This window comes from Zeugodacus cucurbitae, chromosome 4 (genome assembly GCF_028554725.1).
Source record: "Zeugodacus cucurbitae isolate PBARC_wt_2022May chromosome 4, idZeuCucr1.2, whole genome shotgun sequence".
In the NCBI taxonomy this organism is placed as follows: Eukaryota; Metazoa; Arthropoda; class Insecta; order Diptera; family Tephritidae; genus Zeugodacus; species Zeugodacus cucurbitae.
The window spans coordinates 28,377,534-28,391,955 of record NC_071669.1 but is presented as its reverse complement, the minus strand read 5'-3'; the positions used below and the strand labels follow the sequence as shown (position 1 = coordinate 28,391,955).

At 36.7% G+C, this 14,422-nt stretch overlaps 1 protein-coding gene across 2 annotated transcripts in view; it reads right to left on the bottom strand.

Moving 5' to 3' along the window:
- LOC105219613 (transcription factor AP-2-epsilon) overlaps positions 1-6,593 on the bottom strand; it is a 93,992-nt gene extending 87,399 nt beyond the window's left edge. The window contains exons 1-2 of one of the 2 annotated variants that reach the window (XM_029045192.2): positions 5,909-6,593; positions 5,790-5,837 (exon numbers count right to left, since the gene is read on the bottom strand). In XM_029045192.2, coding sequence (XP_028901025.1) covers positions 5,790-5,828 — 39 coding nt within the window. In that variant the 5' untranslated portion in view covers positions 5,829-5,837; positions 5,909-6,593. The remainder of the gene's footprint in view (positions 1-5,789; positions 5,838-5,908) is intronic. The other variant, XM_029045193.2, reaches the window with a different exon arrangement.
- Positions 6,594-14,422: the final 7,829 nt, after the last annotated feature.

Genomic DNA, 14,422 nt, shown 5'->3' with positions numbered 1-14,422 from the left:
TACAGATTTATATTATTTTTTCCTGAAGAAATATTCGCCTGTTTTGGGTCAGCGCACACGGCCCACATACACAGATTTAACACAATTCAGTATTACTAACTATTAGAACACTACAACAACAACAACTTTTCAAAATATAAAATGGCGAACCAATATGTTGGACATATATTTAAAATTCGCTATATTGCTACCGCCATTTTGAATTTTGAAAAATCGATACCGGTTTCGTAATTATACCGGCCCCGAAAACCCCCGAATGAAGAGTTCCAAGCGAATTCAATGAAGCTTTAAAAACTCTGTCCGCCATATTGGTTATCTCGGGTTATGTCAAAACCCTGATCAGATTAGGTTAAATAGACCTCGGATTCGGATCCGAGACCCCAAAATCATAGGGACCCATAGTAAGACCCCCAAGTCATGACACATGTTTCTTGTGGGTGTGTTATTGTTATAGCTCATGTTTTTATATCGTATTATCTAAACGACGCATGTAACCCATTCCAGAACAAAAATTTATTAAAATAAAAATATGTACGTATTATGTTAAAATTTAGATGACACCAGGAATTATTTAGGATCCTTAAAATCTTGCATATTGTCGGACCATATTATGCTCACCCGAACTTAGTGTTACAATAATTTATTTTGCTGCATACTTTTTAATTGGAATTTATGAAGATGTATTTTATATATGCATATATACGTATCAAAAAGAAATAATCAGCAGACAAGTTAGATTTTCATTTCATACTAGCTGGAAAGCTTTTATTAAACTTGACCCGTAATATGAAAATCACTTTGACATGCAGTTGCAGTTGTATCGCCACGTAGGCTTTACTTGCCCGTTTCATTAAAGCCTTGAGAAACTGATTAATAATTCTTGACAAAACAAGCAGAAAATAATGTTCAGTTTTGATTACACATCGACAAACAAGAGCTGGTAAAATACACAAACACACTTGCATACATAGCTCTGCTTATGAAAGCTATGAATTTGTAAAACAGTGCGGTTGAAAGTGTTGAATGGAAAAGAGTAATCAACTGTTGTGGATTTGTCACCCCCAGTTAAGGGCGTTTGATGTATTATTCGGTTCATTTGGTCGACAGGTCTAGACAAACATTACACGACTACGGGAGTACTCTTAATAGGGGAAGAACATAAGTGGCAAATGTACAAACAGACCGAATTCAATGCCACACTGTCGCTTTTGTAGAAACGATGAACTCTGCTTCTTATTTACAATAGAAATCTTACTACTCTTCCTTTTTTCGATATGATGCAGATGTAAGTATGTAGGATTATTTGTCACATATGTATGTGTGTATATAGTTTTTTCTGGCCCATTTCTTATCAAGCAACTCTAAAATTGCTGTATCTGCTACATATAATATGTGCGAGTTATGATTAACAATCATATTTCCGTAAATTCTGGAATTATTATCTCAATTAAAGGGTTAGGTGGGTTTCAAAATTTCAAAATTTGAAAAACTTTTTATTTTGTTATTAAATAGTGCAATGTGTTTAAAATTATCCAAAAATATCAAATTCATCTGAGTAATATTCCAAGACTAACTTTCTTTGGAAGTTTCGTCCATCAAGCCACGTCAGTATGAATGGAAAACTTTAAACGCATTTATCTCAAAACTCAATTTTTCAAGTCGGTGGACACGATATCTCGAAAAGTTATGAAGCAATTTTGATAAAAATTTGCACACTTCATTAGAATAACATTATCTATTTAATAAACGAAGAATTTTTATACTCTCGCAACAAAGTTGCTACGAGAGTATTATAGTTTTGTCCACATAACGGTTGGTTGTAAGTCCTAATATTAAACGAGTTAGATATAGGGTTATGTATGTCAAAATGATCAGGGTGACGAGAAAAGTTCAAATCCGGATGTCTGTCTGTCCGTCCGTCTGTCCGTCCGTCCGTGCAAACTGTAACTTGAGTAAAAATTGAGATATCTTGATGAAACTTGGAAGACGTATTTATTTAGAAGGTTAAGTTCGAAAATGGGCGTAATCGGACCACTGCCACGCCCACAAATTGTCGAAAACCGAAAAAACATAAAGTGCCATAACTAAGCTATAAATAAAGCTATGGAAGTAAAATTTGGTATGAAGGATCGCACTATGAAGGGGCATATGTGGATGTATTTTTTTTGTGGAAGTGGGCGTGGCCCCGCCCCCCTAGGTACTACCTTATACAGTCCAAAAATGGAGGAAATTGGATTATAACCACGCCCACCTCCCATACAAAGGTTATGTTGAAAACTAATAAAAATGCTTTAATTCAGTAAGGAAAACCAACAGAACCCTTAAATTTTATTACAAAGAAGGTGCAAAAGAGGTGCATTCAAAATGGTACACAAAATTTTAAATGGGCGTGGTTCCGCCCTCTTATGGTTAAAAGACCATATCTCCGAAACTACTCGACCAATTTCAATGAAATTCGGTTCATAATATCTTCCTACCTTCCCAATGATATGTTGTGAAAATAGTCTAAATCGGTTCACAAACACGCCTACTTCCTATATATCTGAAGTCGGTTGAATAGTTTACTTTAGAATATATAAAGTTAGTAGTAGTGAAGATATCGGAACAGAACTTTGCATAAATACTGCATATATTTTCTACCTATATATTTTCAAGGCCCCTATATATCGTTCATGAGGACCTCGGTGCATTTAACCTAATATGCTTTCAACGGACTGTATTCCATATATATGTCGAATATGTGGGTCAAATTGTGTATTATATAATATTAATAAAATTAAACAAATAAATTGCGAGAGTATAAAATGTTCGGCCACAACTGAACTTAGCCCTTCCTTACTTGTTTATATTGCTATTATAACTACTTTTTCAAGCCAAATATATGCCGAAATTTTACAAAGAAAGTGAATTTTTTGGTTTAAATTGTGTTCGTTCGTTAACTAGATTTATCCATGTACTATCGAAATATTTTTGGTTTGTTGTTTCTAGATGAACCAACCATGAGTTATGGTGTTCACCGCAAGACCTTTTATTTGGACACGTAATGGGAGATGTGGTGCCAACGGCTGAACGTTTTCGGAATTTTAAAATAATAATTTTACAAAATATTGTCACAATATGTCAATTGTTTAAATGAAATATATGATTATATATCTAAACTACTATTATAAAGAGGAAAGATTTGTATGTATGTTTGTAATGTATAAACTCGAAAACTACTGTGCCGACTTCAAAAACCTTTCACAATTGGAAAGCTACATTCACCCCGAGTAACATAGGCTATATTTTTTTGCTAGAATCTCAACTTTCTGGAAATAGTTACCAGGAATGGAATAGTTAGCAGGGTATCCAAAAGACTCCGTTATGGAGAATCTCAATCTGAAACTGAAAATCGTTTTGCAAGTCAATACATATAAAATATAATTTCATGTTCGAATTTTCTTCATTTTACTTTTTTTATATGAACCCACGCAAGAAACGAAAAAGTGCATACATATGTAATGTGTGTATAAGTGTGTAAACACGTATAACTTTTGAAATGTTTGTTTAAACCCTTGCGAAGCCGGAGCGGTCTGCTAGTATTAAAATAAAATTGTAAAAATACCCTTGTTTTTAGCCACCGAAACCCACCTAACCCCTTAAGACAAATAGAAAAACTTTTAACAAAATTGGTTTAAATTGTACTGAATATTTCGCAAAACTTTGTTGTAAAATCTGTTTTCACCACACAACCACTTCGTCATCTTATATTCTTCTTCTTCTATTCAAATTAATTTTGAAATCACCATTGGGGTTAAAATTTAGCCACACATTTCTGATCTTCAATTTGCTATGTAACTCTATTATTCCGCCTAAACGATAACGTTAATGACAAAAATATAACCCCCAAACATGCGTTTTAAAGCGAAAGGGCATTTTCACTTCAATCGAGACTAAATTTTACAAGTAAATTGTTGCTGAGATGTACATACATACATACGTATATATGTATGTATATATACAAATGTATGCATATTAATATACAAAGCTTATATAATTTCGCATAAGTAACTGAAATTACTCAATTGAGACTGTTGCTAAGCACAAGAAGAGATCGCAGAATATTTGGGAGTCACTCAAGTAGCATTTGAAAATATTAAAGGAAGCCGCTATACATTCAAAATCAAGGAAATTCCATGCTATATGAATTTAAGACAAAAAACGTACCAATATAGTTATAAACTTAATACCTAAATGACACAAGTGCATGCATTCTTTTAGAAGTTCATAAAGATAGCTGAATAGTTAAAAAATAGCATTTGTTAAAGTAATGCATAACGTTTCGAAAAAATAAAAATTATCATGACCTCAAGTGTATAAATAACTAGACTAATATTTATATACCTACAATTTGAAACAGAATAAGAAGAAGGGGAGAAATTTTCATTTGAATCATATCCTCAAAATTATGAAGAATTAAAATTTATTAAACACCCGTTTTATTTAGAATACAAATTTTCTTTTTGATTTATATAAAATTAAAATCAAAGTCTTCTTCTTCACCTTCTTAAACATATTCATATTTGACTGATGTCAAGTATAAAGTAATATCTTATTTTTGCTTTAAATTGGAGGTTAAATTTAGCATTCATTCAGAATGATACGATTAAATTTTGTATTATATTGAAGATAATTCCATAACTCTCATAGAACCCCTCGTTATTATTGCAAAAAACAGACGGACGATTTTTAAACATTTCTCTTGAGGCAAATTTTTCACAAGCAACATCATTCGGCATAAACAGGAACTTGAAAGTAAACCCGATCTATAAGGGAGTTGCAAAAGAACGTCAAATGCTTGCCTGGTAAATGGTATCGCCATCGACCAAAAATTGGGAATCGGTCGGACACTACATAATCCCCAGATGTATATTATAGAATATAAACTATTGACCATTTGATGATATTATAATCTCGAATGGTACCATATGACAGTAGAATTGAAAACCAGATGTCGGTCTGTCCATACGTTCATGCATGCCATAACTTAAATACAAATTGTGCAATCTTAATAAAACTTAGTACACATGTATATTAACACCATAACAAGGTTGGTATTGTTGGAAATCGGACCCTTTTGTCCTTAAAGTACAGTGATCCCCGCTTAAGTGACTTCCCGCTTATGTGCCTATATTTTAAGTGTATATTTTAGTATTTTTGTTATTAATAAGAAATAAATGAATTTCATTCAAAAATAAAAAAAAGTTGGAGATCGAGGTATTTGAGAAAAAGTTTGGTAAGTACCTCGTGGCACTTAAGCGGAATTAATTTAAGTGCCTTCTCCGCTTTTGTGCCTCAAAAGTGTTACAGTTTTAGCAGTGGGTCTTGCGCGGGGGTTACTGTATATAATTTCCTCATAGTATAAAATAAACGGATTGTATGATCAAAATGATTGTAGCGTTCGCCACTCAGTATACATTATCAAGCTCTATGGCATATCACATTTCACGCAGACTTCAAATATATAACTCGCAAATAATTATTGGCTGTTGTTATTAAGTATCTGATACCTTTGTTGTCATAATTTATATTTTAAAATCAGAATTGGTTTTATTTGGATGTATCCCACAAAAGTACACACATTTGTATTCGTTTTGACACCGCTAAAATATTCCGTTATAACCAAAACCCGTCGGAAATTGGTATATAACTTCGAACACATTCCATTACATACAATAATAACGGAAATCGTCTGTTATTCGGTTATTTGAACACGTTGCACATTAAAAGTGTTTTTTATATAATTTTACCTGCCAAGCGTTAGCATCCAATGTTGCAAGGAATGACATGTCCAATTCCTGCAATAAATACCATTAATTGTGATTAATACCCATATAACAGGTTTTAGTATTTGTATTTTAAAGTTCACCTTTCTTCGAAAATTGCTCGGGAAATCCAGAGTGGAAATTTGTAATGAACTGGGAGTATTATTTTAATGTTTTTCCTTGGTAAGCACGAGTGTTCGTTCATAAAACGGTATATGTATCACAAGCACTTACACTTCATTGATTTGACGTTTCCACCGACGGAAATCTTTCTGATTTATGTGTATCTGTATACTAAAAATGGCTGTTAAGTTTTCACAAAAATTTAATTAAACGTTTATGTGCATACATATAAATCATGCACTATTTTCGAAAGTCGTAAAAGATGGACAGTATATTTCAGAATTGAGTTACACAAATTTGAAAAGGCCCTCATCCGGTGAGTTAATTTCCGTATTGTTTTACCGTCCGGTTCACTTTGTCTTTTCAGCAATTTTTTTACTTATGCATACTCCAGTTATACTAGATATTCCCTGCAAAATAATGCGCCGAAAAACAACAAAAACTTCCGAATCCCCCTTGTGGTTTCGACCACAGACTCCAGCAAACTTGCAAGCGTGATGATATTCCTGGGTGATTGCAGCGAAGACCCAGCCTTTGGCTATGTACTACCTGGGGGTGTACACTTCGCAGCTTCTGTGATCGACTGTGTTGTACCATATTGGGTTGATGTTGTTGTTGCTGCTGCGGCTCTTGGTAACCATTTTCATGCGTATGAGCATGAATGCTGACTATCATCGTGCGAGTACACCTACTCGTGCCGTAAGATAGCGAAGGCTTCCCAAAACGGAAATCTCTTGTAGTTACGTTGCGTATGTACACCGTGTATATATTGCACATACATGCATATGTGTTTGAGATGGCAGCGTGCATGCACTTAAATGCCAGGGGGTTCGCAAGTTTTGTAGTGGTCGCGCACTGGCTACACATGTGAATCTCGGCGTTTTCCCCACCCTCACCTGATGAGGTAGTCAACGTCGTAGAAAAGATACGAATATGCCGGCCATGTCAAGTAACCATGTACAGTACATAAAGTACATAGTACATGTGTACTCGGGGCTAAAGAGATCAATATATACGCACATACATATATGTATAGCTTAGCCACATAAAAGTACATACGCCATGGGCCATCCTGCAAATGGATTTGCATGTAATCTTATGCTCGTTTAAGTGTAACGGTATATGTGTGTGTACATAAGTATATTCACATGAATCCTCTACCTTGATTTAATATTTGCAGCTGGAGCAGAAACAGAGCGCAAGCAGGAACTTTGCTTTTTTAAGCCTCAAGGCAGGCAAACTTTCATTCAAATACCCCTCGCAGACTCAAACATACATTCCTATATACTGTACCTTGGCAATTACAACTATTGTATATACATACATACGTACATTTGTATAGGATATGCTATATAAAAAAGCATACAGTAGAGAGAAATTCAAGTACGTTGTTCTTTAAATATTGCCTTTTTGAATGACAAATCATAATTATCGATTTCAGTATCACTATAAAATTTAATAATAAGGAGAGTTTGAACATGTCCTCACAAAAACTACATTTTTTCCAATTAAAACAATATTTGTAATCGAATATTTAGTATTGTACAAAATTTACATATATTAGCAAATATCTATCCCCATCTGATGCGTAAATATCTATGTATGTGTTTGAAGAGCTAACATTTTTAAATGACATTTTAAATTGTTTTTTCAACTGAATTAATTCTAAAAATATTCCGTGGAGCTAATATTCGATTATAATTGGTTATTCCTTCACAGTTGGCCCCTAGCTTTAAAATCTTTCCCGTAAAATCGTATATATCTAATCAAATTTTATATACTGTTTTGTTTACTGATGGGTGTATAGTTTTTAAACACATTTTTCTCCCTAGCATTACAACTTACTCCACGTGGAATTTTCCGACTTAGATCATAGCAGTAATTTATAGTTTAAAAATGTCTCACACAAGGATTCCCCAAATTAGCAGTTAGTTAAACAAATTTAATTGACACAACTTATCTACTAGGTTTTAAAAAACGTTTTTTAAACGTTTTATTTTTAAATATTTTATATTCCGAAAGTGGCTAATAGTTTTAAAACATAATTGGATCAAATCTGTCACTGCACATCAGTTAATTTTAGAGTACTTATTGCCTCATGTGGAGTACATTTTCCATGACATGGAGAACTCGCAATTCTCGCAGGATCTACACAAACGCATACAATCACAAGTTGAGTACATAGGCGCACATACACATGAACTCACTGATATGGCGTTTATGTACTGGTAAATCGTACTCCCACTACATCATGAAGTGCCAAAATAATGCTTTTTCTGCCCGAGTACATTTTGCTTTGGGGATGATTCTGCATTTTTATTCCGCTGCCCTTCGTGGAGCGACATCATTGGTACTGTAGCTTATGAACTTTCCTACCTTGCAATCTATATATGTAGTTATATACAAGTATATCACACAATTCAGTATGTAACAAATTGTACATAAATATATATGTATATAACAACAACGATTATCCCAAAGCAAAACTTGAGATGGCGAACCAGTTCACTTCTGGGGCATTAATCTACTATTTGCACATACCATGGGAGTAGCTGCGGACTTACGCCGGTAGCATTCAGCTATGTCCAATGTTAAAATGCTCTCCAGAATTCAGCAAACCTTTCAGCGCATGTACGGTAGTTTTCTCTTTAATAAAATGATTTTTCAAAGCTTTTACTCGTGTATTCTCAAATAAATAAAGTGAGATTTTTGAAATGATGTGGATGGAACTGCATCATCATTCAAACGTGATGCTAGCAGTGCGGAAAAACTATTCTTAATAAAAGTAAGCACAGTTCCCTATTTATAGAACGGTAAAGTGCAATCCAGATAATCGAAATTATAGTAAAAACGTAACCTAACATTTATTACACGGCAGTTCGAACATGTGAAAATAAAAAGTAAACGGAAATATGAATGGAACTTTTAATTTTAACTGCATAAAAATGATTTCAAAAGTTCCAAATAAAATTAACAAATTAACAATTAAAATTATATTACATAAATAAATTTATTTAATACGGATTCATTTACTTATCTGATTTCATATGTGCAGAAGTGAAAAGTTGTAAGAAAAACTATTACGATACGCCCCCTCAATCGGCACAACTTTTGAAATCTTAACATATTAAAAACTATTAATAAATAGGATATAAAATATTTAAAACATAAAAATAGCGGATTATGTGTTTAAAAGTATCATTTAAGGGAAATTATTGTATGTGATTGGCGTTGCAACCGTTTAGCCGGTTATATCCGAATCGACGATAGTGCGCCACCTCTTTCTCTCCTTCGCAGTTCGGCGCCAGTTGGAGATCCCAAGTGTAACCAGGTCGCTCTCCACCTGGTCCCTCCAACGGAGTGGAGGCCTTCCCCTTCCTCGGCTTCCTCCGGCGGGTACTGCATCGAACACTTTCAGGGCTGGAGTGTTTTCGTCCATTCGGACAACATGACCTAGCCAGCGTAGCCGCTGTCTTTTTATTCGCTGAACTATGTCAATGTCGTCGTATAACTCGTACAGCTCATCGTTCCATCGTCTGCGGTATTCGCCGTTGCCAATGTTCTGAGGGCCATAAATCTTACGCAAAATTTTCCTCTCGAAAACTCTTAGTGTCGTCTCATCTGATGTTGACATCGTCCAAGCTTCTGCACCGTAAAGCAGGACGGGAATGATAAGCGACTTGTAGGGCTTGATTTTGGTTCGTCGAGAGAGGACTTTACTGTTCAATTGCCTACTCAGTCCAAAGTAGCACCTGTTGGCAAGAGTTATTCTGCGCTGGATTTCGAGGCTGGCATTGTTCGTGTTGTTGATGCTGGTTCCCAGGTATACGAAATTATCTACGACCTCGAAGTTATGACTGTCAACAGTGACGTGGGAGCCAAGACGCGAATGCGCCGACTGTTTGTTTGATGACAGGAGATATTTCGTCTTGTCCTCATTCACCTCCAGACCCATTCGCTTCGCCTCCTTATCCATGCGGGAAAAAGCAGAACAAACGGCGCGGTTGTTGCTTCCGATGATATCAATATCATCGGCGTACGCCAGGAGCTGTACACTCTTGTAGAAGATTGTACCTTCTCGGTGTATCTCTGCAGCTCTTATAATTTTTTCCAGCATCAGGTTAAAGAAGTCGCACGATAGTGAGTCACCTTGTCTGAAACCTCGTTTGGTATCGAACGGCGCGGAGAGGTCCTTCCCAATCATGACGGAGCTTTTGGTGTTGCTCAACGTCAATTTACACAGCCGTATTAGTTTTGCGGGGATACCAAATTCAGCAACTCCTTTTTGTGCTGTCGAAAGCAGCTTTAAAATCGACAAAAAGATCGACGGTGGACTTTAGTCTTTCACACAGTACGCTCGATAGAACCTTGTATGCGATATTTAGGAGGCTGATCCCACGGTAATTGGCGCAGATTGTGGGATCTCCCTTTTTATGGATTGGGCAGAGCACACTGAGATTCCAATCGTCAGGCATGCTTTCTTCCGACCATATTCTGCAAAGAAGCTGATGCATCCACCTTATCAGTTCTTCGCCGCCGTATTTGAATAGTTCTGCCGGTAATCTATCGGCCCCCGCTGCTTTGTTGTTCTTCAAGCGGGTAATTGCTATTCGAATTTCTTCATGGTCGGGTAATGGAACATCTGTTCCATCGTCATCGATTGGGGGATCGGGTTCGCCATCTCCTGGTGTTGTACTCTCACTGCCATTCAGCAGGTCGGAGAAGTGTTCCCTCCATAATCCCAGTATGCCCTGGACATCGGTTACCAGATTACCACCTTGGTCTCTACATGAGGATGCTCCGGTCTTGAAACCTTCGTTAAGTCGCTTCATTTTTTCATAAAATTTTCGAGCATTCCCTCGGTCTGCCAGCTTTTCAAGCTCTTCGTACTCACGCATTTCGGCCTCTTTCTTTTTTTGTCTGCAGATGCGTCTCGCTTCCCTCTTCAGCTCTCGGTATCTAACCCATCCCGCACGTGTTGTGGTCGTTTGCAACGTTGCGAGGTAGGCAGTCTGTTTTCTCTCCGCTGCGAGACGGCACTCCTCATCGTACCAGCTTGTTTTTTGTCGTTGCCGAAAACCAATTGTTTCGGCTGCAGCGGTACGCAGTGAGTTTGAGATGCCGTTCCACAATTCCCTTATACCGAGATGCTGATGAGTGCTCTCAGAGAGCAGGAGTGCAAGTCGAGTAGAGTATTTCGTGGCTGTCTGTTGCGATTGCAGCTTTTCGACGTCGAACCTTCCTTGTGTTTGTTGACGGGCGTTCTTTGCTGCACAGAGGCAGGTGCGTATCTTCGCTGCAATCAGATAATGGTCCGAGTCTATATTTGGTCCTCGGAGCGTACGCACGTCTTAAACACTGGATACATGTCTTCCGTCTATCACAACGTGATCGATTTGGTTACGCGTGTTTCGATCAGGAGATAGCCAAGTAGCTTGATGTATTTTCTTATGCTGGAATCTGGTACTACAGACGACCATATTTCGGGCCCCAGCGAAGTCGATAAGCCTCAGGCCGTTTGGCGATGTTTCGTCATGGAGGCTGAATTTTCCGACTGTTGTGCCAAAGACACCTTCCTTACCCACCCTGGCGTTAAAATCGCCAAGCACGACTTTTACATCGTGGCGGGGGCAGCGCTCATAGGTGCGTTCTAGGCGCTCATAGAAAGCAGCTTTGGTCACATCGTCCTTCTCTTCCGTTGGGGCGTGGGCGCAAATCAGCGATATGTTGAAGAACCTCGCTTTGATGCGGATTGTGGCAAGACGTTCATCCACCGGGGTGAATGCCAGGACTCTGCGACCGAGTCTCTCTCCCACCACAAATCCAACACCAAATTTGCGCTCCTTTATATGGCCGCTGTAGTAGATGTCACAAGGACCCACCTTCTTCCGTCCTTGTCCCGTCCATCGCACTTCTTGGATGGCGGTGATGTCAGCCTTGAGTCGTATGAGGACATCAACCAGCTGGGCAGAGGCACCTTCCCAATTAAGGGTCCGGACATTCCAGGTGCATGCCCTTATATCATTATCCTTAAAACGTTTGCAGGGGTCGTCATCAAAAGGGGGGAGGGGGGGGGTCTCACCAGAGGCTTTCGTAGATTTTTCATTTGGGGGTGTTTTTATGTGGTGGGTCCCAAGCCCTACGCACAACCGCATAAGCGGGCTTCGCCTTCTCACTTTAGCTCGCCTTCAAACGGATGTCTGTTGGCTACCCAGAGGATACTTGGTCTAAAACCGGAAGTCGTGAGCTGCTTGAACCATGTGGAGAAGAATCGTTTCTGGCCACTCCCAAGTGAATGACAATCAAAAACTTTCCTTACTTGCGTGAACTTCTACACATGAAATTAATAAGTCTACTTTTTATTTTGCTTCCGCCGTTTTTTTGTAAATTTAAGCGGATGAATATACAAAAATTATGAAAAAATACTAATATTTGATACAAGTATATACCCAGCAAATTAATAATATTTGAGTCTTCCGAAAACCAACGTGACATTTGTGACAAGCACTAAATAAGATAACATGTCTTGCTGAACGAACCTTATATTTCGTAGTATTAAGTAAAATATTCTGTAACAAGCTGGCAAAAATGTCCTGAGGTCTGAGAGCATATTCCGGATATCAATTATTACTGCCTTCTAACGTTACAATAACTTGATTCTTCGTCAGAACGCCACAACTGCTGATTGTTACCTTCCTCCGTCTTTGGTTCGTTTCATTATGTGCATTCCACTCAGATGAGTTCTCTCAAACCCAATGAAGATATGTCCAACATGTTGCTTTGGTACCCTTATATTGTCAGCTAAGTTTCTCGATCAAATACATTTTACGGTCATCTAAAACCGTTCAAACTTAGTACCTCTCATAGAAATTATACCAGCTTTCCTGGTATTTAACGCTCAACAGTAAAACAGTATATAGTACATAACATAGAATTCTCTATAGAACGGTAATATTGAGAACCTTTCGAATTCAATTTATTTAAAGGTTCATTAATAGCTAATTTGTTAGAATCTTAAGTTTGTTTATTGGATATGCCATGTGATATATGACAAGATTAGAAAAGTGTTAAATACCATTGTTGCTCAAACTTTCCAATGTCTCCATTGTTTGGTTTGGTATGACATTGCCCAGAAAGTATTGATGCAGGTAGGTGAGGCGATAATTTCATAAAAAAATCGTTGACAATTTATCACAACAGTTATTTTCTTCACTATTTGGTAACGATTTCTTTCCATTCAAATATCGGAACTCATCTGATTCTACAACAAATTCTCTTATAAGTATAATTTCATACCTTTATTTTTTTAGCATTGATCTTGTCCACAATATCTATGCAATTGGTATTGAACATTTTTGAATCACATTTAGGAGAACAATAAAAAGGAGCAGAAGGACAAAGAAATTTTAGCGGAAAGAGCGGAATATAATTCTAAAAGATCTCTCAGAGGGGAGAGAAAGTCTATTCAGCTTAATCAAAATGTGACAGCTCACTCAGCACAGCTTCAGATTGAAGAGAGCTTTTCCAAATCGGTCTCCGAGGATACGGTACGTCGTGATATAAAAAGGCGGACTACCATAGCACAGTCGCACGTAAGAAACCCATGATTTCATAAGTCAAAAGGCAAAAGCGTCTACATATCTTTTACTAATGAGTTCATCACAAAGCCAACAGATTCTGGAATCATGTTATATTTTCTGAAGAAAATAAATTCTATGTGTTTAGAATCAAGGGGAAAAGATTTGGTATACAGGAAATTCGGAGAAGAATTAAAAAAGGAAAATCTAGTTGTCTAGAGTGTAAGTCTACGAAATGTTAGTGGATGCCTCGCAACTTACGATCTTCTGCTTTCATATTACTAAAAATAATTCAATTTTCTTTTTAGAATCATCTATTTATATAAGAAATTATTTTAGAATTAAACTGCCAAGACTGGCGGAAGATTGTGATTATTTACTTTTGCGCAAATGAGTTCGAAATATTCGAGTTTTAAACAGTATCCAAACACGAAAAATTACATCAATGGCAGCACAAAATATTGATATTTTAAGAATAAAAGTAAAATACAATTTTCCCGTATTTATTTGTTTAATTTTTCACAATATTTTGTTTGTGTATCTATTCAAGTGCAGCAATAAATCAAGTGGTGGTTTTACAGTTGTAAAATACCGTTTACTAAAATATTATTTCGTAGTGTGCATATTTTTTACATAATAAAAGAGCCATTTGCTGCTAAATCAAATATAGTAGTTGTAAACGACATTTTCTTCCAAAAAAATTAGTACCTCTAGTCAAGTGAACCGCACTGTACATACTTATCTGTAGAATTATGCACTATAAGTAGTGTATGTGTATGAATGAATACTTGAGTCTGTTTTCGAAATTTATGTTATTAGAAAAAGGTATACCGCACGCCCCTTCAGCAATTGAAAACGATTAATATTAATGCAATTGTATTTTTGTTCAAAACACATAATTAACAATTGACCAATAAG